Below are 25716 nucleotides of genomic sequence, written 5' to 3'. Positions count from 1 at the left end.
GTTGATTATGAGAAAACATGTTCTGCTATTATTATTTAATATACTAAAAAAAAAAAAGGGTTAGGGTTAGGGTTAGGGAAAAAGTTGATGTTCCAATCAGACCTTATACGTGGTGGTAATTTGCCTTTCCATGATACGGAGAACTGTATGAGAAAAGAAAAAAAATGGCCGCCATGTTTTGTGACTCGAAGTTTGACAACATTCAAAACAATAATGGCATTGCATCAAACTTACATCCACAAATAAATGCTAATCCTAAGCTAATAAGGACAAAAAAAGCTGTTGTAATATTACTATGTTTACTAATTTGACAGAGCCCTCATTTTTCAAGCTTTTCCTTGTAGCGTTGATTTTGAGAATGAGTAGCACGCAGAGTTAACAAGTTACCCACTGCTTGTATTAGCCAGAATTTTATCTTCCTCTTCATGTTGCTGTTCTGTAAAATGGCTCCAAACAAAGCTATTTCAGAGCTGTACCAGAGGAGGGAAACTATTCCGCAATGCCGGGAAAGAGTTGTGAAGTTTGACAATCAAGTTCTGTTGGTGTAATACGGTAAATCTACGATTACGGCTCAGATGTGCTAATTTTGCGCAATGTTATTCAGTATTTCCCAAGTATCTGACGTGATGTAATTACACTTCATATAAGGATATTGTGTCTTTGCGTGAAAGTGCAAACATCCTGCTTCACTGGGTTCTGTGTAAAAAGACACTGCTGTGTTCTGTGTAAAGAGAATACGATGTGGACATTTTGCGGAATCTCCGTGAGAAAGGCGCTTGACTATGAGTAAAAAAGATAACTCAGATACACGTTAGATACTTCCTCGTTGACATCATGCAAAGTGTGGTCAGAAATGAATCGACAACTGAGGTAAGAGCGTGGGAAGTGACACAAAAACAAGCCTTGCACGTTTTCCTTCAAATCGACAGAAAACCAATCCTGATCCTTCTAACTAACCTTAACACGCTTCCTTCCTTCCTTCCTTCCTTCCTTCCTTCCTTCCTTCCTTCCTTCCTTGTAACCCACAGTGAAGGGGAACCCTCACATGTGTCGACTTCCAGCTGTTTGCAGCATCACCACGACTTGCCCAATGATATCAACAAACAGACGAACAGATAGACCCCCTAATTGAGCCATTTCTTCTTTACCGAGGAAAAGTTCGTTACTATATTCCGTTGTGTTACTTCTAGCCAAGATCCTCAAGTCAAGTAGTGTAGCATCCCCCAGGACACCGATTTAAGGTAAAATTCTCTAAGAATAAGCCAAACTGCGTCGAATGAAGAAGAAAAAAAGCAATAGTTGAAGGTAGTTGATTTTCCACTGAGGAAGAGCCAAAAGGTGGCGGAGATGGGGGGTTGGTGGACGAAAGAAGGTGTAAGTGTAGGTTGGGGGGTCGATGTCGATGGTGTCCGAGATAACAACCACGCCGGGTGTTATTTCCGGGGCTGAGTTTCAGTTTCAATTGCAGACTGTTAAGCCCACTACCGACCCACCGAACGGCACCGGTCGCTGTCAGTTCAGGACCCCGGAGCGACCAGCTTCACTTCGGCGGGGGGAAACTAAGCCAAGTCCGGTTTGTGTTGCTCGAGAAGTGCGTGGAACAAGTGCGCAAAGAAGAGGCGTTTGACAGCTTCCTCTCCGAAGAGAAGCCACACGAGCGCATTGAAGTGTCAGGGAAAGCGGCGGTGGCTTACCCGAAAGGCAGCCGGTCGAAGAGACGCCAAAAGCGGAGACATGCGTGCGTGTTCTCGGTGAAGTTGGCTGCTCTGCGGGCGACCTCCGCACAGCTGCTTCTGCGTCGCCGCCAAGCCCAAACCCAAGCCCGGCCACCACCACCGCCACCTCCGCGGGCGCTGCTGGTTGCCTGCTTCTGTGTTGCTGCCGCCGCTGCTGACGTGACTGCCGATAACGGCACATTTGCATACTAGTGACCTCCTCCCTGATTGGACGTCCGGGCGTTCACTGCAATTTCACTCCAGAGAAGTGTCATTAAAAAAAACAAAAAAAACAAATAAAGTTTAAAGAAACAAACAAACCCGGTGCGAGAGTGCGGGGCGCTACGGCGCCGCCCACACTTGGAGAGCGGTTGATTTGATCACGCTGCCTCCGGGCCAAAGTCCCCGTGTGTTGTGGTGTCGTGACACGGTGCATAAGATGGCCGCGTTGTGAGCCAAAGAAGCCAATCCGGAGAGCTTTTACTTTGGCACATGGACTACAAGTCAGTCCTCCCATGCGAACATGTCAGGCGCCCCGGAGATGAGCTCCACTTTTGCGAGACAATACTGACCTCGAAAGGCAAGTCGGGGTATTACATCTTTTGTGTCGTTCTCTGTAAATATTTCGAGTAAACTCTATTTACAAAACTGCAACATGGATTAGGTGAGGTTCATCTTAAAAGCACAGGAAAAATGAAATAGCTGCGGCAAGGGAAAAGAGGGATTTAGTATTGCGTATTGTTGCTGGTAAATCAATTAAAATAAAAACAAAACACAGCTAATAAATCAACATTTTTATTAATGTTACAAGAATGCATTGACAGCTTGTCATCTTCTGTTGTGATGAAAATCGTTTTGTAAAGAACATATCAAAATAAAATTGATTTGAAGGTGATGCTTTATAAAAAAATGGTTACCTTTCCTTCACAACTAGATCTAGCAGCTTTTTCTTTGAAAACCAATCAAATGTCCAGATCATAGTCTAATCAAATAAAATTAAAAGTACATGTTATCATTATAACATGTTGGAGAGACAAAAGTGGGGAAAAGCAAAAATGAACCTTTGGAGTCACGTGGGATAGCTCTAGTAACTTAAAACTGGCAAAAAAAAAAAAGCAAACCCAAAATTGAATTTTTTTTTTCTTTAAATCAAAAACCTCTTATTTACACATCAAACTTTTAACAAGCAGACCAAAAAAAAGATCTCTATCGAGCAACGCATTTAAAAGCTATCTTCGGAGAGAAACGATTTTCAAAAAAAATTGACAGATTGGAAGTCTGGTCTTGGCCCAGCTGTAATTGACATTCCTGGCGTGATGAATAAAAACAGTCCTGAGCCGAGATGGTGACATCCACTGCATTCTTTTTGGACTTTTCCGACAGCATGTAATCACTGAGCGCAGCCAGTCTGTGCATATGGATCCTGAAACAGCTATGTGAAATGCTAGATTATACATCAGAGACATCCATTTGTCATCTTTGCCTTATCAACTTGGTTTATGTCTGCTAAAGCTGTTGGTGGGCGAAGCTTTTAAAGCTGAGCAATATTCATAATGTCCTTATTTGTGGATTCGGCTCGCAAATATGGTGCGGCCGGCGGTGCCTGTGCCTCCCCACTAGTGGCCAGCGGGGGGTGCGAGCGCAGCCTCAACTCCGAGGAGGACTGTCGTCTTTGCTGAAGGGCTGCGTCGACCCGGGTTTGACCCAGGACAGGCCCGAGCCCTGCGTTCCCTTGTGGTGGTCCTCAGGTCGTCTCTAGTGCAAATTACAAATATTAATATGGCATACAGAATCAGCACTTTTGTATGAAAGCACCAGAACACTTTTAGTAATGCTGATTTATTTTTCTTTCGTGCTCTTGCACAAACCTGATTCGGACCCCGGGAAAGCAAACAAGTACAAGTACTCTTGATGAACTTCGTGATGGACTTACTTTGTATGCGAACATTCGCTCTTTTGCTTCCTCGTGAACAGCTGGGTTCCACGGAGAAAAGCTGCAGCACAATAATCGCCGACAAAGTTAGTCACACACTCAAAGATCACAATGCGTGAGGATGAGCCACCAACCTTATTGCGTAGGGATCGTCTATCTTGGGCTGGTCAAACAGACGACTGTTGCATAGTCTCACACTGTCCACCACTTTGCTCTTGAACAACTGCACGTCCTTCTCGTACCTGAGGGGGAATACGATTATGAAAACCTTGTAGAGAGGCTCCGGCTCACCCATGACCCAAATGAGGATAATTAAGGATAAGCTAAGGTACATATGGGCAGGTGCAACAATTTCTTTGTTTGGATTTTTTACATCATCATTCAAATAGGACACTCACAATACAGCAGCTTCTGGATTGATGGGTTCCGAGGTGTTGATCTTATAAAATACAGTACGGGCATACATGAGGAGTTGCCAGATATGGTTGTGATTCCGCCTAAAACACAAAACAGCAAATTATACATTCGATGGACTTTGATGTAAGGTGTGTAAAAATTGCATTCGTGTTCACCTCCATTTGGTGAAAGCTCTTTTGACGTCAAGCTCGCCGGAAACTGGGTCGACGAGTGGATGGAAGACTGGCATGTCAAACACTAATTTCTGTACAGCAGAACATCAAAACAATAGCATCGTCAAGGGAGTTACGGAAACAGGGCCAGTAGTTTAATTCATATTAAGTAGACCAGCCTAGATCAGAAAATGTGTTGTGGGGGGTTGAGCTGTCATCATGAATGTGAAACCTGTTCAGCATTTAAGTTTTTTGTATGTGCAGCCAACCCAGACTTGGGCCAAGTGAATGAGGATGTGGTTGGGTCGAACTGTCGGTTACCACAACAAAATGTCAAGTACAATAGCTAAACTTGTAACAGCAAAGTAGATAACCAAACAGTTAGCCTAGCTTCTTCCATTTTGTCTTCTATTTGTTTTTCTTTATATTTTCTAGCAGTCTGCATTCCCTATGTCACTATGCTGCCTCTCACAGGTCAGTCTTGGGACTACGGCAAACATTGTTACGCGTACGGTTGCCCGGGTTCCAATTGGTTATCGAGTGCACCATACAGGAAAGGAGCAGTAAACACACTTGCTGATTTTCTCTTTGTGTGTATGAAATTAAGATTTTTTTTCTACAGGTAATTACCCAACCAAACATTTCTCACCGGACAATCACCATCTGGATAGTTATCTGGGATATACACAGTGAACTTGAAGACTCCATCCTGGTACAAGCCATGTCTGATGAATATGACTCCAAACCACACTACACAGGAACACAACGGTGGTAAATATAACCGGGAATCACAATTTTGTTGGATTAAGTCCCCCCCCCCCCCCCCCCTCTATTTTCAAGCATTCTGCATACTTACTAAGTGCTGACTTGTAAGATGGCTGTACGTAAATTCCAGGGAGTTTCTGCTTAATCACAAGTGTGCTGCAGGTCACATGACAAGCAAATCAATTCAAAAAGCACGTAAACTAAAAATCCTTTCACGCACTGACACAGCAACTTACAACTCCGCCAATAGGGAGTATTCCAAGTAAAATGGGCCGTAGGGTGCATGCGGGCCATTTGTGGAGTGGGCGGGGCTTCCCAAGGCTGCAGGCTTGGTGACGGCTGCCGCATTCTTGGGGATGACTGGAAGCTGCTTTTTGCCAAAGGGCAGCCGGGACGGGCTACTTTTCAACTCCCCTTGTCCGCCCTGGTCCTCACTTTCAGGTCTCTGCAACGGGAGACACTTCGACATGAGACAAACACTTTCCAGAAAATCTGAAAATATTACTGCAGCATAATTCCACTGTATTTTCCGATATTTTACAAATCACAGCATATCACATCTCCACCAGTAATAGTAATAGGACCATCTCCTTCACAATACCTTACGACTCGTATTGGCAGACATGCTCCAGAAGGGGTTTAGGTTCATAACTCATGTAGAAGTTCAGTGTGGTATCCCTCCTTTTTCTTTAAGTAGGTCCCATGACAGGTGGTGGGCAGGCCATTCAGAGTGGGCAATTTATGCTAAAATGATCTGCAACTGAAGGGGAAAAAAACAAGTGACAATTGTGTCTAAGAACATAACAATCAGGTCTGCAGCAGAAAAATATCGAAGTTCTTCCTCTATCTATACCAAAGAAGCATTGTGAGTGGTGGGACAAGAAAATGCTCTTCCACTTAGTATAAGGTACAGTGTGTTTTTAATACAGTTTAATTGAGTGCACCGATTCTTTTACGCATTTTAGCACACCTACTACTCCATTCGTACAATAGTAGGCTGAATACATCAGAGATACATGTAACGTTATGCCAGTTGTTCAAAGTGGCACGCCTGACAAGAGGATCGGTTTACACAGTCATTTGCCTTGCTGTGATGTGCTTAATTACGCTAAATAGGCGGATAACTTCTTGTCCCTTATTACTAGATGTTATATTTCTGAAGGCAATATGATTTTTACTTGCCCAAATGGATTCTAAAGATCTGGGCCGTATTCAAAACAATCTGATGTAACCTCACCTGCCTCTCCCTTAACCCAACCTTTAGCATTAGCATAAGTAAATTCAGCGTCGATGACAACTTACGTGACGGACGAATTTGATCAGGAAATACTCACCGTGCTTGTTCAAGACGCGCTATAACTTTAAAAAGTATTTACATTGACTTACGTGTGCTCAAATGCTCAGCTGATTGCCATTTCCACGGGTGTAAACACGGCTAAACTAGCTATTGGTGTTTATAGCTAACACTGACAGCCGGAGCTCAATCTAACCCGTAACGATGAATGGGCGTTTCTATGGGCGAGTGTGCATTCTCATTGGTCGGTATAATATACGTTATGGCGTTTGATTGGTTCAAATGTGGCCAACTGGGTAATAGGAAAAACAGCTGAACTGAGACAACAGCGACAACCTGTGGATAAAGCCTGAAAAAACACCCCCTTCCAAAAAAAACCCCAAGACATCGTGAATTATATTAAACCACCCATCCTACCTGACAAAATTACCATTTACCTAGTGTAAATTATTCATTTATATTCATTTCAGTTTTTCATGTGGTAAAGTGGAAGTAAAAATAAAGTCAACCAAATGGCTCAGCAAGCAGCTGTCTGCTTTGACAGGTGCCTCATGCCAAGATATAGAATTACGCGGAGTTAGTAACTTTTTGCCAGACAATACGTTCACAGCCATGTCAACACACTGTGCTTATACAGTATCGTTGCTAAAGCGAGCTAGGTGGAAATTTTTATTCCTAGTACTGCACAAAGTGGTGAATAAATAAACAAACTCTTCAACAGGATTCTATCTAATTCAACCTTTTATGTCCACATATTTCACATACTTTTTTGGGAAAATTCCCGATTATCAGTATGCGGGGCACCAAACTATGGCCATCGCGAAACCTGAAATCAATATTTTTAGGAATTATCAAAGTTGAACAAGTGAAGTTATTCAACATCCAAATTTTTTGGATTTCAACATAATTTGTAATCATAAAAAACAATGATAATTTAATTACTTTGTTCCAGTGTGAAATGCTACAATGCTTATTTTTTTCATCAACATCAGAGTTGCACTAAATTTCATCCAGTTTATCAACATACATGGTTTTTAGATTTGTTACAATAAATGAAAGAAATAAACAGAAATGTAAGCAATATGTAACTGCCGAAGTCGGCACGCAGTTGTGTCTTTTGCCGCTGGGTATCGCTGTTGCGGCTCTGGCGATGTTTCGGGTTTTGCATGGTGCGCAAATTATTTTTGAGTGAATTTATTTTTATTTCTTGTTGTTTGTACATCGTTTGTGGCAGTGTCTTATTGGTATTGAGTAACAATTGAAACAAAAAGTAAATCCAACTTCGAGGGCACTTCCTGTTTCTGAGAAGGAAGCGGGAAGGTGGCGTAGTGCAACAACGCGGTAGATCATGGCCGACCTACGACGCGTTATCGCGAAGTTAATAAGTGTAATAGGTTAAGTAAAGTACCCGGTTGTTCACTGGCAGGCCAAAGTGGTATGTATGTTTTACTTTTGTATTTGACATGTATGTTTTGCAAATCAAAGTTTATATATGTGTTGTCTCACCAGTTCTACGGTGTGGCTGTGATGTCAAAGAATTAAGATCACAGTAAACATCTGTATCAAAGAACTCTCATCACTTCAATGAACAAACTGGTACACAATTATAATCTGTTGTTCAAAAGAGGCTAAAATAAAAAAAATCAATAATTTTGAATTAACCAATAACATCAATTAATTGATGTGAGTCATCACCTTATCGTGGTGGAGGGGTTTGCGTGCCCCTATGATCCTAGGAGCCATGTTGTCGGGGGCTTCATGCCCCTGGTAGGGTCACCCATGGCAAAAGGGTCCTAGGTGAGGGGCCAGACAAAGCACGGCTCAAAAAGCCCCTTATGAAGAAAAACATATATGGACTTAGATTTCCCTCGCCCGGACGCGGGTCACCGGGGCCTCCCTCTGGAGCCAGGCCTGGAGGCGGGGCTCGAAGGCGAGCGTCTGGGGGCCGGGCCTTCGCCCATGGGGCCCGACCGGGCATAGCCCGAAATGGAAACGTGGGTCCCCCTTCCCATGGGCTCACCACCTGTGGGAGGGGCCGAAGGGGTCGGGTGCAATGTGAGCTGGGCGGCAGCCAAAGGCAGGGACCTTGGCGGTCTGATCCCCGGCTGCAGAAGCTGGCTCTTGGGACATGGAATGTCACCTCTCTGGCTGGAAAGGAGCCCGAGCTGGTGTGCGAGGCAGAAAAATTCCGACTAGTTATAGTCGGACTAGCCTCCACGCACAGTTTGGGTTCCGGTACAAGCCCTCTTGAGAGGGGCTGGACTCTCTTCCACTCTGGAGTTGCCCACGGTGAGAGGCGTCGAGCAGGTGTGGGTATACTTATTGCCCCCCGGCTGGGCGCCTGCACATTGGGGTTCACCCCAGTGAACGAGAGGGTAACCTCCCTCCGCCTTCGGGTGGGGGGACGGGTCCTGACTGTTGTTTGTGTCTATGCACCAAACGGCAGCTCAGAGTACCCACCCTTCTTGGGGTCCCTGGAGGAAGTGCTGGAGAGCGCTCCTTCTGGGGACTCCATCGTTCTACTGGGTGACTTCAATGCTCACGTGGGCAATGACAGTGAGACCTGGAAGGGCGTGATTGGGAGGAACGCCCCCCCCCCCCGATCTGAACCCGAGCGGTGTTCTATTGTTGGACTTCTGTGCTCGACACGGATTTTCAATAATGAACACCATGTTCAAGCATAAGGGTGTCCATGTGTGCACTTGGCACCAGGACACCCTAGGCCGCAGTTCGATGATCGACTTTGTAGTCGTGTCGTCGGATTTGCGGCCGCATGTTTTGGACACTCGGGTGAAGAGAGGGGCGGAGCTGTCAACTGATCACCACCTGGTGGTGGGTTGGCTCCGATGGTGGGGGAAGATGCCGGTCCGACCTGGCAGACCCAAACGCTCTGTGAGGGTCTGCTGGGAAGGTCTGGCAGAATCTCCTGTCAGGAAGAGCTTCAACTCCCACCTCCGGCAGAGCTTTTCCCACGTCCCGGGGGAGGCGGCGGACATTGAGTCTGAGTGGACCATGTTCCGCGCCTCCATTGTTGAGGCGGCCGACCGGAGCTGTGGCCGTAAGGTCGTTGGTGCCTATCGTGGCGGCAATCCCCGAACCCGCTGGTGGACACCGGCGGTAAGGGATGCCGTCAAGCTGAAGAAGGAGTCCTATCGGGCCGTTTTGGCCTGCGGGACTCCGGAGGCAGCTGACAGGTACCGGATGGCCAAGCGGAACGCGGCTTCGGCGGTTGCTGAGGCAAAAACCCGGGCGTGGGAGGAGTTTGGTGAGGCCATGGAGAATGACTTTCGGACGGCTTCGAGGAAATTCTGGTCCACCATCCGGCGTCTCAGGAGGGGGAAGCAGTGCAACGTCAACACTGTTTACAGTGGGGATGGTATGCTGCTGACCTCGACTCGGGACGTCGTGAGTCGGTGGGGAGAATACTTCGAAGACCTCCTCAATTCCACCTACACGCCTTCCATTGAGGAAGCAGGGCCTGGAGACTCTGAGGCGGATTTTCCAATCTCTGGGGTCGAAGTCACTGAGGTAGTTAAAAAACTCCTCGGTGGCAAGGCCCTAGGGGTGGATGAGCTCCGCCCGGAGTTCTTAAAGGCTCTGGATGTTGTGGGGCTGTCATGGCTGACACGCCTCTACAACGTTGCGTGGACATCAGGGGCAGTGCCTCTGGATTGGCCGACTGGGGGGATGGTTCCCCTCTTTAAGAAGGGGGACCGGAGGGTGTGTTCCAATTACAGGGGAATCACACTCCTCAGCCTCCCTGGTAAGGTCTATTCAGGGGTGCTGGAGAGGAGGGTCCGTCGGGAGGTCGAACCTCGGATTCAGGAGGAGCAGTGTGGCTTTCGTCCTGGCCGTGGAACAGTGGACCAGCTCTACACCCTCGGCAGGATCCTCGAAGGTGCATGGGAGTTCGCCCAACCAGTCCACATGTGTTTTGTGGACTTGGAGAAGGCGTTCGACCGTGTCCCTCGGGAGGTTCTGTGGAGGGTGCTTCGGGAGTACGGGGTGCCGAGCCAACTGATAAGGGCGGTTCGGTCCCTGTATCACCGATGCCAGAGTCTGGTCCGCATTTCCGGCAGTAAGTCGGATTCGTTCCCAGTGAGGGTTGGACTCCGCCAAGGCTGCCCTTTGTCACCGATTCTGTTCATAATTTTTATGGACAGAATTTCTAGGCGCAGCCGAGGCGTTGAGGGGGTCCGGTTTGGGGACCTCAGCATCACGTCTCTGCTTTTTGCAGATGACGTGGTGCTGTTGGCTTCTTCAGGCCGTGATCTCCAGCTCTCGCTGGAACGGTTCGCAGCCGAGTGTGAAGCGGTCGGGATGAGGGTCAGCACCTCCAAATCCGAGTCCATGGTCCTTGATCGGAAAAGGGTGGAATGCCCTCTCCGGATCGGGGATGAGATTCTGCCCCAAGTGGAGGAGTTCAAGTATCTTGGAGTCTTGTTCACGAGTGAGGGGAGGATGGAGGGTGAGATCGACAGGCGGATCGGTGCAGCGTCGGCAGTAATGCGGACCCTGTACCGGTCCGTTGTGGTGAAGAGAGAGCTGAGCCAAAAGGCAAAGCTCTCAATTTACCGGTTGATATACGCTCCTACCCTCACCTATGGTCACGAGCTATGGGTCGTGACCGAAAGAACGAGATCTCGGATACAAGCGGCCGAAATGAGTTTTCTCCGCAGGATGTCCGGGCTCTCCCTTAGAGATAGGGTGAGAAGCTCGGTCATCCGGGAGAGACTCGGAGTAGAGTCGCTACTCCTCCACGTTGAGAGGAGCCAGATGAGGTGGCTCGGGCATCTTATCAGGATGCCTCCTGGACGCCTCCCTGGGGAGGTGTTCCGGGCATGTCCCACCGGTAGGAGACCCCGGGGACGACCCAGGACGCGCTGGAGAGACTATGTCTCTCAGCTGGCCTGGGAACGCCTTGGGATCGCCCGGGATGAGCTGGAGGAAGTGGCTGGGGAAAGGGAAGTCTGGGAGTCCCTCCTAAAGCTGCTGCCCCCGCGACCCGTCCCCGGATAAGCGGAAGAAGATGGATGGATGGATGGATGGATGGATATCAATTAATTGAACCAGCCTTAGGTGGCACTGTCGAATAATACAAGCGGGGTTGCAAAGTTAGAGGCCAAACACCTGCTAAGTGCTTGAGGCCACTCGACAATACGCACTTGCCTCAAATTGAACGTTTCGGTGCGATGCACAGCAAGCGTCCCTCGAGGCTAGCACGCATCCACACCATCTGCGTCTCGGGTTTCTCTTAGTTTTTCGACCACACTTCCTCGGCGTTCCGTTGATGGATTGATTTCTTAACAATTACGCCTAATTATATTTCTCTGGGTGAGAAGAAAAAAAAACTCATTTAACGCATGAGCGGTTGTATTAATGGGTGGAGGAATGACATTGTCTAAGTTTGAGAGTAAATAGAAATTATTGACCTCATTATTTGTTATTTGATTGTATATTGTCCCATGTACACTTGACTGACAAAGTTAATTAGTGTCCTGCTTGCTTATTTGAGCAGCAGGGGGGAGGAGGCAAGGTCACTCAGGCTTTTTTTGACACTTACCAATCAAAGGCGACCTCCAAACAAATAAGTTGATGGCGCCTTTGCCTTCCTTCGACATTGGGATCAACTATCCGTCGCTAACAAATGCACACGCCGCTGCTTTTCTAATGAGTTACCTTTTGCTCATCAACTCGTGACCTTGTTTTGGTCAAACAAATATACTAATGACTGCCGGGGAGATTGGATTAACTAATTGAATGTGTGATACGCTGCAGTTTTCTTCTTTAGTCTACAAGTCATCAACTTTTATTTTAAACTTTTTTTTAAGAATTCACTTACCAATGTAGACTCTGTTTCGAAACGAGGCCAATTCCTTTTATTTTTGCCGTAGACTGAAGGCATTGATGTAAGAGAACCTTGGATAAGATTTCCCTCATTTTAGTCTGCCCGTCAACAACGGCCATTTCATCTAATTGTTTGCATTTTTCAGTCATTATTGCAATCCGGACGGCCAGCGTATTTAACCTGGATATGAAATATGTTCCTTCCTGTCTGTCTTTTTCCTTCGAGAGTTTTAAGCCGCCTATTCACAGCCGCAATTTGGTTTAAATGACAGCCGGCGGTCCCCCATGGAAACCGCCTAAGCGCAAGGAGTGAAAAACGAATGACTCCATATTGGGATAATGCGTAATAACAATGTTAGTTTGAATAAAGAACGCCAGGTTGAGATTCAAATGTAATATTCATTTTAGATATATGGACAACTGGGGAGCAAGGGTTAAAATCCACCCAGCCGGTAGATCCTTCATATAGCAGTAGTCTTCTCTCATCCCCGAGGCTACGGTTGGGCTAAAACCTCAATGCGGCAATTATTTGCTGTAATGACTGCACTTCAAATAAACCCAGAGATTTTATTAAACCAAATGAGAGAATTGTCTGCGTATTATCACCCCGTGATTGACAGTGACAAGTGTTGGGCACACTCGCGTGCGAGCAAGATGGAAGAAGCTCTCGGCAAAGCTCTTGATAATGTTACCTCTGATAAAGTTGCTGGCCAATGGCAAAAAGCCTTTGGCAACAAACGGAGAGCGGGATGGAGAGCGCATATTAATTCTCATTGTCAGATCACGCCAGTAGAGGGTGGGTAATCTGTCAGGCACTCGCGACTGCCCTTCCGTTCATTCACCCGACTGGCATTTTACACAACTAATGAAAAAGAAATCCATTGTGCTGATCATATGCATAGATTCCATTCCATCATAATAATGATGAAATAGAAATATTCATAATAAAAAGGTCACTCGTCACCATTGCTAAGCTTCCTAAGCTGCAACCTTTGCAGGAGCAGGTTTCCTGATAAAAATTGGAACAGCAGCGGGGACGCCAAGTTTTAACCTCGCAAAGACCAAGAGGTGAGGCGCCATAGTCCGGCTACAGTACGCCTACAAAATGGAACGCTAGCTTTACGGTTATTCGTTACAGGACCAGAAAAAAATCCTTTAGAGAGGTCCTAACCTTTGTTGTCATTTTCTTTCTTAATTGCACTAATTTTCAATTGTCACATGTACACCACAAATTGAAGGATAATAATTTTTTAAATCAGAAGGAGGCCAATAATTGTTTGTACGACTATTCGTCAAATTATTTTAAAGGAGGCATATGCAATATCTCATACCTCAGTGCTGCTAAAAGTGAACACGAGTTTCAAAAACATGAAATCGACGCACCTGATTTGCCTTTGCGGGCCACATAAAATAATGTTGAGGCCTGGATCTGACCCCCGGGCCTTGAGTTTGACAACTGTATACCACTACCGTTATCTCTCAGATATCCATACTAATGTTGCCGAACAAAACGTCAATATATCTCCCAATACAAAAAAATAAAACTTGGTGCTGTCCAACTGGCTTCTGTTATTGGTGTTACCGTGTAGTGGGGATCGAACAAAATATCGATATCGCAACATATTGTATTGTTATCTTTTGTGGCTTGTCTAGTTAAAGTATGAATACAAGGAAATCAGAAATGCTACCTTCCCTCCTTTCATCCTCCCCGCGGCAGTATGTAGGTCACCCGGGCTTGGTTCAACGCAGCCCCCCCCTCCATCGCCGCCCCCTTCCCGGTGAAGGACGTTGACGGTATTATTACTGCCTGCCACAACATCCACACAGAGCCCGGCCTGCATATGCATCATACATTGGCATTTATTAGTGCCATGCACTAAGTACAGGCCATGTTATTGAATTTGAATATCAGCTCCTAAGCACATCCAGCGGGCCCCTGGAAATATATTCTATTAAGATGAAGCAATCGTGTTTAATAACACCTAAACTAATAAAAGAAGAGCAGATCTGAAATCTAATTTATGAATATTGCACAGCAGCTGGAGCAATCCAAAATAAGAGCTTTGTCTCTGATATCAAGATATTTTAGGGAGGTGGAAACATGAAATCACATTTTTTATTTTTGCATGTATTGGATGTTTTTCTTTGTTAAATGGTAGTTTGGGTCAATCCCTAATTGTAAGATGTGTTTTGTTAGCCATATTATACAAAAAGTAACAATTTTGTAAAATAGCATGTGGGCTAAGATTATGATTACTAAATGCTTTGTATCATTTTGACAACTTCTCAATGATTGCTACTTACACTTAATATACATCACTTCAAATGCCGGATATATTGATATGAGAATCGATTATTGAGCATACAAATCTGGTAGCCAAGGTATTGATATTTTTGTATCGATCAGCACATCACGAGTATTTATACGGTAGTTGATCAATAGCAATCGTGCACACCGCTAATGTCGGGTGGAATACATTGCGACTGTCGAGAATTCAAGTTGGTTTTCGAAATGGTGATTCATTTTGTATTGACAGCTTTTTCTAGTTCAAACAACGCTGCAACAAAGACTCGTCCTGAGGTGTCACTCATCCAGCCCTAGTCATATATTGTCTTAGGTAACGTTAAATGATAGAATGTCACTCTTCCACTCCAGCGACTTCAGTCAGGCCAATAATTTCCCTCTTGTGTCGATGCAGACAACATTCCGCCGCTCACTTTTTCCGCCGGCCTCCGCCCCGACAGACTCGGTGTGTAAATTCGGACTCCCGCCGGAGCTGTGACTGTCACTCGCTGTCCGTCCGGTGCCAGGCATTGATTGCCGTATATATCTTGTTCTCTACTTCCTGAACCTTCATCAACAGATGTGACTGGAGAATTGATTACCGGCGAGTCAATGACGGGACTCTCTTCGGAAACATTTTTATTTATGTATGTGTTTATGTGGATAGCTTAGAGGGCCATTAGCGGGATTACCTTTGAGACTTGGATGGAACAACAGATGTTCAAGGACGGCTCAATCAATTTGAGGCTGCCGTTGCCGGAAAATAGTCGTGCGTCTTCGAGGGTGGTGTTTGGAGTCTTAGGCCGCTGTCCCTGAATAGTTGTTTGCTCCCCCAAAAAAATTTGAGATGTTTTTTGTTCCATATATAAGTTGAGGGACAATACAAGGGACAATAAGTTCTGTAAACATTTTGTTAAAGATGCAGGAAAGACCATTCTTACATTAGCAAAACTCAAAATATTTTTGGGGGTTTGCCCAATTTAAATTTTTATGAAAAACTAAAACACAAATATTTTTTAGGAGGAAGAAAAGTGGTTATGTAAAAAAGTCTACACACCTTTAAGGATTTTAAACAAGTTAAACCGGTTCAGCATTTACAATTATTGCCCTGACCGGGTGAAAAAATTCTCAAATTTGACCCCATGATCACTGCAACATATTTCCCAACAAGAACCAGTAACTTTTGCATATTTTATTTATTTATTATGTAAACCATGAAGTCAGCCCTCAGGCATAACTGTCTTTTTGATCTTTTGTGGCAAAGCTTTGAAGGCAACGACTGTTAGTGCGCCTCATAAACCCAACCGTTCATTTTCCTCCATAGTTGATGGCGGTATCAATAAACCCCCAAAAACTGACAGCACACAAAGCTGTAAGCGTATGTTTTCGCGTCTTGGAAATCATTATCAGCGTCAAACACAAGCACGGCTTTAATATAGCTGCTGTAGTATGAACCATATTTAATAGCCCGTTAATTAAATCACTCCCATTCTGTGCAGAAAGGCCTCAGTTGTAAGTAAAAGATTATCAAGCACCCGCAGCCTCGAGTAAAGACCAATTCCATTTATGCAGAGGAGCACATTTAATTACACCGGCGTCCCCATTAAATTCAAATGAATGTTTTGATATGGATATTTTTCATTATATAGTTAAATAATCTCAATTCAGCGTAAACTGAGAAAATCGCGCTCTTTTTCAATTTTGTGAATCAAGAGTGCCGCGTGCCATGTGCCAGTCAAGTCGGCGTTTTCTTATCGCCCGACCGACACTTATTAAAATTAAGTCACGACGCGAACTGGTATTTAAAAAGTTTAAGTGAAACAATTTGCATTGGGAGTGCGCGAAAATGCTAATGCGCCCTCCTTCGCTAAGCCGCCAAATCGCTGTCATCCATTTTGGGCGCTGATTGCTTTCCGCCCGGATGCCTTCATTTCATTATTGCGAAAATTACAAACATAAAGAATATCGCTGTAATATTCCCGCTTTTTGTCAGCGCTCAATCAACCGTAATGTCCTAATTTTTTTCCCGCCGCCAAACTCATTTTATATTATCTTGCCTGGTGTCCCAGAAGGGATTTATTTCATTTATCGGGATTATTGAATTAAATTAAACGAGACACACTTAGCACAAGCATAACAGTGGTACCTTATCCGCAGCGAGAGGCGAAGCCCGGCTCTTTACTGCTATTTAGGCAAACACATTAGGCGGCCTTGCCTTTTGTTGCCTAGCCTCGCTACTGAATAATTCATTCGTTTGGAAAACTGTACCATAAGTGCAAAGGTTGACTGTTAGCGAATGGATTCTTTTAATTAAGCAACTTTACAAGCACATTCAGTCACATGACGAATGGCTTTGCTTTACATGCAGGGGAAAATTGAACTTGTTCCCTCCATGTTATTTTAGCATTTAGCAAGTCCGTTTGAGCGGGTTATACACGTATCATCAAGTAGACCAAATCTGAGCATTTTTTTCTCCTTTTCATATAAGTCTGTAAAAGTCTGATTATCGAATGTCTCTAAATGATTTTGCCCACTTCCTAATCTCCTCGTAAAACCCTTGAAGCTTCCTCCCTTACTTTACCGTATTTCCTGAGCGCTTATCGCTAAGATGCCAAAAGATGACACAAAGTTATAGTTTGGTATGAGACAAGGATTTGGGCAGAGTACAAGAATAGTAGATAAGTGAGGTTTTTTTTCAGTGAGTATATCTTAAAACACACACACAAATAGGTAAATGTTCACATTGTACTATTCTTTGAATTTCCTGGCAGTCTAGATGGCTTCTGGCACCACACTGCCTCTCACAGGTCAATCTCGGTTCTACAAGAGACATCTGTTCTGGAAGAGACTCACGATTATCTGTCCAGATATCGTCATATGTGTGCTGTGTTGATAATTTTGAGTCACGCACATTAAAAGCACAAAGGACATACTTTCTGATGTTTTACTTGTCATAAAAGAAGGTCTCTCAGATTTACAAATACCTAACATTCTAAAAATCTATATGTGTATACGTCTCTCAAAACTCTCACCAGTCTGGGAAACTGTATCTCAATCCCGTTTGAAAAACAAAGGACATGCAATCCCTCCACACAACAGCAGATGGCAGCCTGTTTCCACTAGTGAAGCTGCTGGGGCCCTTCCAGAACTTCCAGTCCTGCCTGCGTAATGACTATAAAGCCTTTTTCATCTCCCCCTTACAGGGCCAAGTCTCCACACCCGGGAGGCTGCGAACGTGGCCACCTCTCCCGCCAGGCACCATGCGAACCGCAACCACCATGTGAGGTCTCCAAGACCCTGCACGCCCAGTTTTCATCACTGAACTCCATCACACCTGTGAGTCTACCCTTCATCCTCCTTCTTTCCTGACTGGCACAAATTAGCACACAATCTTGATTCAGTGGCCGAGTGCGGCGGGAGACGGAAATAACAGTGCGGCTTGACGACCATGCCAATCACACACGTGTCTCAGCTCATGTCAACAAGTTCAGGGCTTTGTTTGGAGACCGCCACGCACTCACAAATATACTTTTTCACCATGTGAAGAAAGACGAAAAGATGTCTGGTATTTTTATCATCCTTTCCTTTCCATTATGACAATTTATGGAGTATCCACAAGGCCATAAGAATAGACTTGATTTCACTGTTCTGAGAAATTCTTCTACAAAATGTTGGGAGGATGTCACTCTTGCCACACTTTTGAGAGGCTCGTCATTTACATTGTTTTACTCCACATTTGTTTGTTGAGATTTTTCCCGTTTGCAATGCCTCTACTCAAATAGTTGCATTAGACTTCATTAGCAAATGCAAAAAACAGTTTTCCGTTTCAATTTCTTAATTTTGTTCTACCTGTACAAATACAATTTGTGTCACAATATTAGAAAATTGTCACAATATTCTGGCTAATCATATGGGTTTAATGTAATTATACAAAATGTTTGTGGAAAACTCAATATAATTGGGAAGTATACTAAAAAACAAAACATTACAAAATACAGGCCTGACCTTCAATAAATGCCCACTACTAACTGAAACTGAGTAAATACTGTTGATACTGATGCATTCATTTTGAACAATTTGTTCAAATTGATTTTATTCACATAAATAAATCTTCACATAGGACGAGTACAACTATGAAAATATTACTTAAATAATAAATATCCTCAATGGTAGTTTCACATTTTGCTTCATTCATTTTGATCCAAATAAATAAAACATCTTCACAATAGACGAGTACAACTATGAAAATATTACTTAAATAATAAATATCCTCAATGATAGTTTCACATTTTGCTTCATTCATTTTTGTCCAATTGTATGAATAAAATGTGCTTGTAACAACCTATAAGTTGAAGTAAAACATAAATGCTCATGTATGACATAATATGAGTTCCAAAGTATTTTTCACAAGTGCATGCCTCTAATAAATTCTCCGTAATATGTCATTAAATAAATAATTACCTTTAACTTTCTATTTGAAAAACAAAATTAAATTTGGAATAAAATGATCATCTCAATTCACTTGAGGCCACGCATTAGCAGCAGGAGCCGAGGTTTTCCATGGTATCTACGATACTTCACTCATTGTCGTCATGCTCATGCGTGGTTGCCTGCTAAATAATGTGCGCTCATTTGATGGGGGTCATTGGATAGAGATTCTGACACTTGAATAATTAATAGAAACAATCTAAAGAGCCGGCTTCTGTTCCCCCTTTTTCTGTTTGGGCAAGATTGCCTAGCAGCCGAGCTTTCAATGTAGACTTTGCCGTCTAATTCATGCGGCTTGCAACCTCCGTCCCAAGAACGCTGTAGGTCGACGGGTGTGATGAGGAGATTGTCCTGCGTGTGACCCACAAGATGAGGAAGAGAGGGAAGAAAAAAGCCACACACACACACACACGCAACCACAGAATCTATTTCCATTTTGAAAGTAAAAATAAAACAAAAGCCCATTACAGCGGCAGCTTTGTTTAGCTACATAATTGCTTTTCATTATTCAGAGCGCCATTGATACCCGCAGTGTCACTTGAAAGAGGACCAGTTGTAGCAGCCAGGCTGGAAATGAGATCTTTTATTGATACTGTCGTGTCTCAGATCTAATTTTTACACGCTGAGTGATAAAACTGCAAGCTGATTGTCTGTCTGTCCGCGTGAATACTAATGCCAGTCTTCGGGCTGTTGGTCGGGGGACACATGCTAGCCTAGAAATTTTGGAAGGCGGATGGCTGTTGATGGAATTCCCACTCAGGGCGCAACACTGGCTGCAAAAAAATCTGGGGCAGGCAGAATGCAAATCCAAACTTTCGCTTAGCTGCCACTGAAATTCCCCAAGGCAAAAATCTTGTAGTGTTTTTAGTTGGATAAACATTCAGTATAGCGGCAGAAAAAAAAATGGACCCTTTGAAATCCAAAGGAATTTAGATAATTTAATACACTGGAATTGTTTTACATCCATTTTCTGTCAGTTTCACAAATGATCAAGACATGCTGGACTGGCCATCAGGCATAGCAGGCCGATGCCTGGTAGGCCAATGTATTAAGTGTAGCAATTTAATTTTGAATCATTTTTTTTAAATGCCAGCTCTAAGAGAATGTCTTTTGAAAGACAAATTTCATGTGTTAATGAAATGTATTGCCTTGGTTGAGAAGTCGTGGAATAAAAGACATACATATCCAAAACGTGCTCAAAACATTGATAAAACAAAAAGGAACCTAAAGTAAAAAGCAGTGTTTAGAGTCACAAAGTTGCTAGCAGACACTGGACTGAAGATACTCAGGAATCATCCCCGGGCCATTCACACTTATTATGCCCAGGCCGGCCCCACCCCTTGCACCAAATGTCCAATCCCTGTGTGGACATTCCACAAATACTTCACAGCCAAATTCCACTCACGGCCGTCATGACTTATTCCCTGCCGCATGTGTTTAAATCCAACCGAGTTGGGTCCTCTCTGGTTGTTTGGAGCGGTGACGGTTGAACGACCAGGCCTTCTACATAATACCCCCCAGTGTGGTTGTCAAGACCCGTGTCCCTTCCTCGCAGGCATGCGGGCGGAATAGGACGATAAGTCGTAGGCTCGGCAGTAAAAAGGACAGTAAGAAATAGAGCTCTTTAAAACGGGCCGGCAAGACGGGAAGAATGACACTTAGCCCTTAATCATCTCTCTGTCTGCAGGGATCCCCTGTACTTTTGTGTCTATTGCAGATAATGGCCTTTCCTCACTTGACGGCGTGTCTTTGCCGAGCCGGAGCGCAGTGCAACCAATGCTTAAGTGTATCAGGGTGACAAAGCGATGCCAGATTCAGTGGTGTCGCGGCCCGTCATGTTGTGACACTGCTGACAGCTTGCGGTGTTAAGGGCGGGGAGGGCGAAGGGGGAGGGCTGTTGAATGGAGTTAGAATAGATGGTGCAGAAAAGAGCCAACTTCCAGAACAACACTTTCTCTAAGGATCATGATCTGTAACACCACCTATGGAAGACAGAGAAGAGCAGTAGGGGGACACTTAGAAGGGAACTTCACAAATGGTTGTTTTTCTGTGATAGATTTTGGATGTGTTCTAGTGGCTAGTGGACTGAGAAAAACTGAGGTTAGTGAGTCAGCTAATAAGAGACCCCACTAGGGGCTGGAGTTTCTTTGACGAGTGTCAAAAAAGTTCCAGGACTAATGTCACAAATGATACAGTGTTTAAAACTCAAAATGAGTTTCACCCCTTCAACATGAGCGAGGGAGTTTCACCATGACAACGCGACTGCTCTGAGCTTCTGACAGTTCCTGACCTGATATTCCATACCCCAACCCTACAAACCCTAACCCTAACCCAACCATGCAAACCACTATCGCTTATCCTCACCCCATTAACCATACTATACAAACCTATTTGACTTCTTTCATCTCGCCATAAGACCCAAAGACTTATCATGTTTAAAATGCTCTGAGCATCTGACAGTTCCTGACCTAATATTCCATACCCCAACCGTACAAACCCTAACCCAAACATGCAAACCACGATCGCTTATCCTCACCCCATTAACCATACTATACAAACCTATTTGACTTCTATCATCTCACCATAAGATCCAAAGACTTCCCAGATCTACATAGAAAACAATCGCTAAGCCAACCATATAATCAATTGTCCGTTTTCAAAATGCCCCCGTGTGTTTCTACTAGGTTGGTATAATAATAGCGAGCGATCATGGTTTTATATCAGGCCGCTCTGTGTTGCTGCTGAACATTAAAGATGATTGTCTGCCTCATCTGCCGGCCATTAGCAGCCTGTGAACACTCATTTTCCAGCTCTGTGATCGCACCAAGCCATGAGCACCTAATTCACTCAATGAAATGGGGCTCATGATTACTGAGGCAAAGATATAATACGTCACAGAAAATTAGCTGCGGCTTTTAATAAATTATCATCCGCCCGCGTACGCTGGTGGTGGACGGAGGGAGTTTGTTTTGCTAGTCTTTAGGAATTTTCTGCTTTCTTACTAAGATGGCGGCCATTTCGTTCAAGCCATTTCACTTCTACTTTGAATAATCAATAGTAATAGATCGTCAAACTTCCTTGACCCTTCCCAGTGGCGCATTGCAACTTGTCACACAAAAGCCAGAGTGAATAAAAGATGACTTTGTACATTTTCGCCGGGTTCGCCAGAGTGTATTTTACTTTTACAGCGGTGGATTTTGCCCATGATGGAGGGTGAGTCGCGCGTGGCGTCGAAAGGCCTCCATAAATCATTACGAGCGCCGTACCTCAAAAATAGCACTCGGATGATAGATGCAAGTTTACTGGAAGCGTTTTCACGCCGAACAATGAATCTGTGCGTGCGTGTGTGACAAATCTGGAAGCATTTTCCGGTCAACCGCAGAGCCCTCGGCGATTGGACGAGCTCCATTCCTGCTTTTAAAAGGCTTTGCACAACGGCGAGGGCATCCGCAAGTCATCGCACAATTTGCGGCGTGAGAAATTTATACCGCACAGGTTTATCCACGCAGTTAGTTTCGATTAGGTTATTTGGCATCACGGTAATGAATATCTGCTTATTTTGTGATTTACCATTGAGTTCATTTGGACGTACTTGAAAGTCTGCTCACTGTCAAGAAAATTGAGTCCTCATACCCGAAACAAATTGTTTGTTAATAAATGACATGAGCAAGTGCTACTGTTTATTGTTCGTTGTGAGCTCCGTGAAAGGCACGAGGGACTTCCAGAATTCTTCATATCGCCACATTTCTCCTTCTGTATTTCCTAAACCCACTCCAAACATCCCCCCGTCTCCGCCATTCAAGATAAATATGAAACCAAACTGAGAAATTCACGCTTGAAGCAAAGCGACTAATCTCCCTGCTGCCTGTTTCATTCCTCTGTGTTTAATTGATAGAAATTGCACGCATCAAAGAAAACGCACACTGAGATTTAATGGGCATAAAATGGACATTAGCATTTTAAAGAGGCGGATTAACACATTAATCCGGGCAATTTTCACTCGCTTCTTCCAATGAGATCGTTGCAGCGAGAAGGCTCCTAATAGGGCTTTACTGGCTTCCTCCTTTAGTGCTGCTCACTGGGATAACACCAAAAACTTTTTTTTAGTTTTTCGAGTCGAAGAAAAGAGAGAGGGGGGGAGCAAACCAAGGATCTTAATTTGCGTGATGGCTCTTTTCCTTCGCGAGACGTTCACATGACGTCTTACACAAGTTGCAGCACGTTTTCACAAACTCTGGGCTTTTTAGACGATGAAATTGCTCGTGCCTGAAAAGCCATAATCAAAGGGGCGCCTTGTTGGACGAACATCACGGAGTTGACTTTTCATCCACGCTGAACATATGTGGTTTTCCCAAAAAAGAGGCTCCTTGGGTTACTGAACGCAATCCCCGTACATGCAGTACATGATGTTCGGGGGGCCTGCACAATGCCTTGTGATCAAAGCACATACAAGACGCTCGCCATTTTACCAGATGAAACTCATTTGGGAGGATTTTCGGAAGGAGCTACAGATGCGCCACGGTTTTGGGGCTCCCATGACTGACCCACAAGCGTCTTAGGCTCAGAGTTCAGCGACTACCATATAATACTAGCTCGTTGTCATTTGACAATAATGGGTAATATTACGTTACTGGATCTGAAATTGTTGACACTGTTTTTACGTGGTTTTTGAGTTCGCATACAAGCATTGTTTACGTTGGATTCAGCGAGACAAATTACACGAGTCTAACTTCCATTGACCTTCTGTACTTTTTACAATTAAAATTTTCAAGAGGTCAATTGCGAAAACAATGAAATAAACACAATAATGGTTTATATTACAATATTATTGGATCGGAAATTGTTGACACTATTTTTACGTGTTTTTTGAGTTAGCGTACTAGCATTGTTTACGATGGATTTAGCAAGACAAATTATACTTCCATTGACCTTCTGTACTTTTGACAGTAACATTTTTGAAGAGGTCAATTGAGAAAACAATGAAATAAACACAATCAAAAGAAACACAAGACAAACAAGATTGCATTTGGAAGTGAATTTTAGATCGCAAAAAGTGGACTTTAGGCAAAAATGGAATCTTATCGTACTTTTTTGGGCCGATGGAGAGTACGCCGTGCTCTTGCATTGTCAAACTTGATGGTCTCCCGCGCTAACTGAGCATTAGGACAACAAACCCCAAACGACAACTCCCCTTGTGTATTTCCTGACACAAATGCCTGTTTAGACGATGCAACACCCCACCCTCCCTTACACTTTCATTTTACCATCCATATACGCCGGCTCCTCCCATTTTGTTCACCGTGGTTCCTCCACACGCACAACATGTAAGCCGCCGTTGTGGAAAATGTAATGTAGGTCGTCAAATGGAGGAAAACCGGCGGCTTTTTAGTGAGCCTCCAGAGTATGACAATGATGTGATTGGAAAAACAACAGCCGGAGGAAACACAATGGAACAAACAAAAGCGTCTTCGACAAAAGGTTAAAACGTGGCGTGCGACTGTTTCGGGGTGTTGTCGAAGACACCGCCGTCCCACCCCTCCTTCTTTTCCGACCCCTCTGTTGAATAGTTGATGCCACATACCTGCCCGCGCTTCCCTCGCCATTATCGCCCCAACACGAGATTGCACTCAAGACAATGTTGGAATTTTTGATAACACGGATTGAGAAAAGCGAAACACTGTTTTGAATTAATAAACAACACGGACTGGTGCTTTTAGAGCACATTCCATCTCCTTTCTCTCCCCGCCACTCGGCCTAATATTAGTATTATTACTTTTTCATCCGACCGTTGTTGTCTGGTAGATATGCGAGAAAGCTCTCGATCTCCACGGTTGGGAATCGGAGACACGCGTTTCCCGAAACATGCTCTGGCAGCTTGCCGTGATTTTGGAATAAGCCGGTCGAATCGAGCAACACAAATGACATGTGAAAAGATGAGATGACGATAAAGTTAGAAAGCGTGATTCATATTTCACCTCCTCTACCCCAACCTCTTAGCCAGCTTTGTTGAAAGCCTTCGTGTGGAGGTGTCGCACTATAAAATGCCGTGTCTGCACTCTGGCTTAAATCTGGAGCATCTCAGATGCATGTTTTTGTCATGCCATGATGGAACTGCACCAGAACAATATTTGTTTCATATTTCAATATTTTTTCATATTGATGAAACTTGACAAAACTGGAGAGGGTCCACAGGGTTTGTTGATTATAATTAAAATATATAAAATAATGTGCAATATAATATTTCATAATTTCTATGAATTAAGGGTTAAGCAACAGGTTTATTTATTTTTTCTTCTGAAACATTCCGCATGTATTGCCACATGAGTCTTTAAATAAGTTTCCAAGTGTTAAAAAAAGTTTGTTCAATATGTCCGAATGTCTTCGAAGTGTTTGGGAGAAGTTAACCAAAAGGTTTTATATGGACTATCTCATCTTTTATTGGCTGCACACTCCAAAAGGAAAAACCGGCAGCCGTGATTCGTACCCAAAACTTCAAAACTGTGTTCTAATGACTATCATCATAATGTATATGAAAAATATCCTGCTTGGGCAAAATAGATGCTGCTTTATCCTCAGTGCTGAGACCTGTCTGTTGTTAGGAATCATAATGAGGGGTTTCCTTTTTTTAAGAAAAAAGAAAAACCACTTGGCTTGTGAACAGGACAGGATTTGATTTGAACCGCCAGCTCCGTTCAATGTGTGCATGTGTGCGTATGGAATAGATCCATCCTTTCCTGATGTGGCTCCCAGCAGTCGACAGCCCTGCCAGCCGTTGTCATTTTCTGGCAGCCAGATTACTACTGGGGCTGGCATTTTCCGCA

At 44.2% G+C, this 25716-nt stretch overlaps 3 protein-coding genes across 8 annotated transcripts in view; 1 reads left to right on the top strand and 2 right to left on the bottom strand.

Moving 5' to 3' along the window:
• Window positions 1-2141, bottom strand: part of chd9 (chromodomain helicase DNA binding protein 9) — a 43030-nt gene extending 40889 nt beyond the window's left edge. For all 5 annotated transcript variants that reach the window (XM_088370204.1, XM_088370205.1, XM_088370207.1 and 2 more), the window contains exon 1: window positions 1695-2141. The gene's annotated coding sequence lies outside the window, so the exon portion shown is untranslated. The remainder of the gene's footprint in view (window positions 1-1694) is intronic.
• A 353-nt stretch (window positions 2142-2494) lies between these two features.
• On the bottom strand, window positions 2495-6516 carry aktip (akt interacting protein). Of its 2 annotated transcripts, none has more exons than XM_088370979.1 (10): window positions 6369-6516; window positions 5584-5742; window positions 5219-5427; window positions 5074-5138; window positions 4867-4967; window positions 4221-4309; window positions 4047-4145; window positions 3783-3890; window positions 3649-3709; window positions 2495-3470 (listed from the first exon to the last, which is right to left on the bottom strand). In XM_088370979.1, the coding sequence occupies exons 2-10, from the start codon at window positions 5629-5631 to the stop codon at window positions 3363-3365; spliced, it is 888 nt and encodes a 295-aa protein (XP_088227105.1). In that variant the 5' UTR covers window positions 5632-5742; window positions 6369-6516; the 3' UTR covers window positions 2495-3362. The 2 variants fall into 2 exon arrangements, with proteins under 2 accessions (XP_088227105.1, XP_088227106.1); XM_088370980.1 differs by having other exon boundaries at window positions 6317-6465.
• fto (FTO alpha-ketoglutarate dependent dioxygenase) overlaps window positions 6481-25716 on the top strand; it is a 148539-nt gene continuing 129303 nt past the window's right edge. The window contains exons 1-3 of the mRNA XM_088371043.1: window positions 6481-6500; window positions 7682-7711; window positions 17611-17743. Of these exons, the coding sequence (XP_088227169.1) occupies window positions 6481-6500; window positions 7682-7711; window positions 17611-17743 (183 nt within the window). The remainder of the gene's footprint in view (window positions 6501-7681; window positions 7712-17610; window positions 17744-25716) is intronic.

This window comes from Syngnathus floridae, chromosome 3 (assembly GCF_059516105.1).
Source record: "Syngnathus floridae isolate MCC-2025c chromosome 3, RoL_Sflo_1.0, whole genome shotgun sequence".
Classification (NCBI taxonomy): domain Eukaryota; kingdom Metazoa; phylum Chordata; class Actinopteri; order Syngnathiformes; family Syngnathidae; genus Syngnathus; species Syngnathus floridae.
This window is presented reverse-complemented; position numbering and strand designations above follow the sequence as displayed.

What these genes read in the sequence shown, in the direction of transcription:
- aktip (XM_088370979.1), bottom strand. Translation starts at nt 5,631, where the DNA reads ATGAACCTAAACCCCTTCTGGAGCATGTCTGCCAATACGAGTCGTAAG. An exon ending in ATCTTACAAGTCAGCACTTA is followed by an intron (nt 4,968 to 5,073) that starts GTAAGTATGCAG and finishes GTTCCTGTGTAG; the next exon opens with TGTGGTTTGGAGTCATATTC. An exon ending in AGCGAATGTTCGCATACAAA is followed by an intron (nt 3,471 to 3,648) that starts GTAAGTCCATCA and finishes AATTTGCACTAG; the next exon opens with AGACGACCTGAGGACCACCA.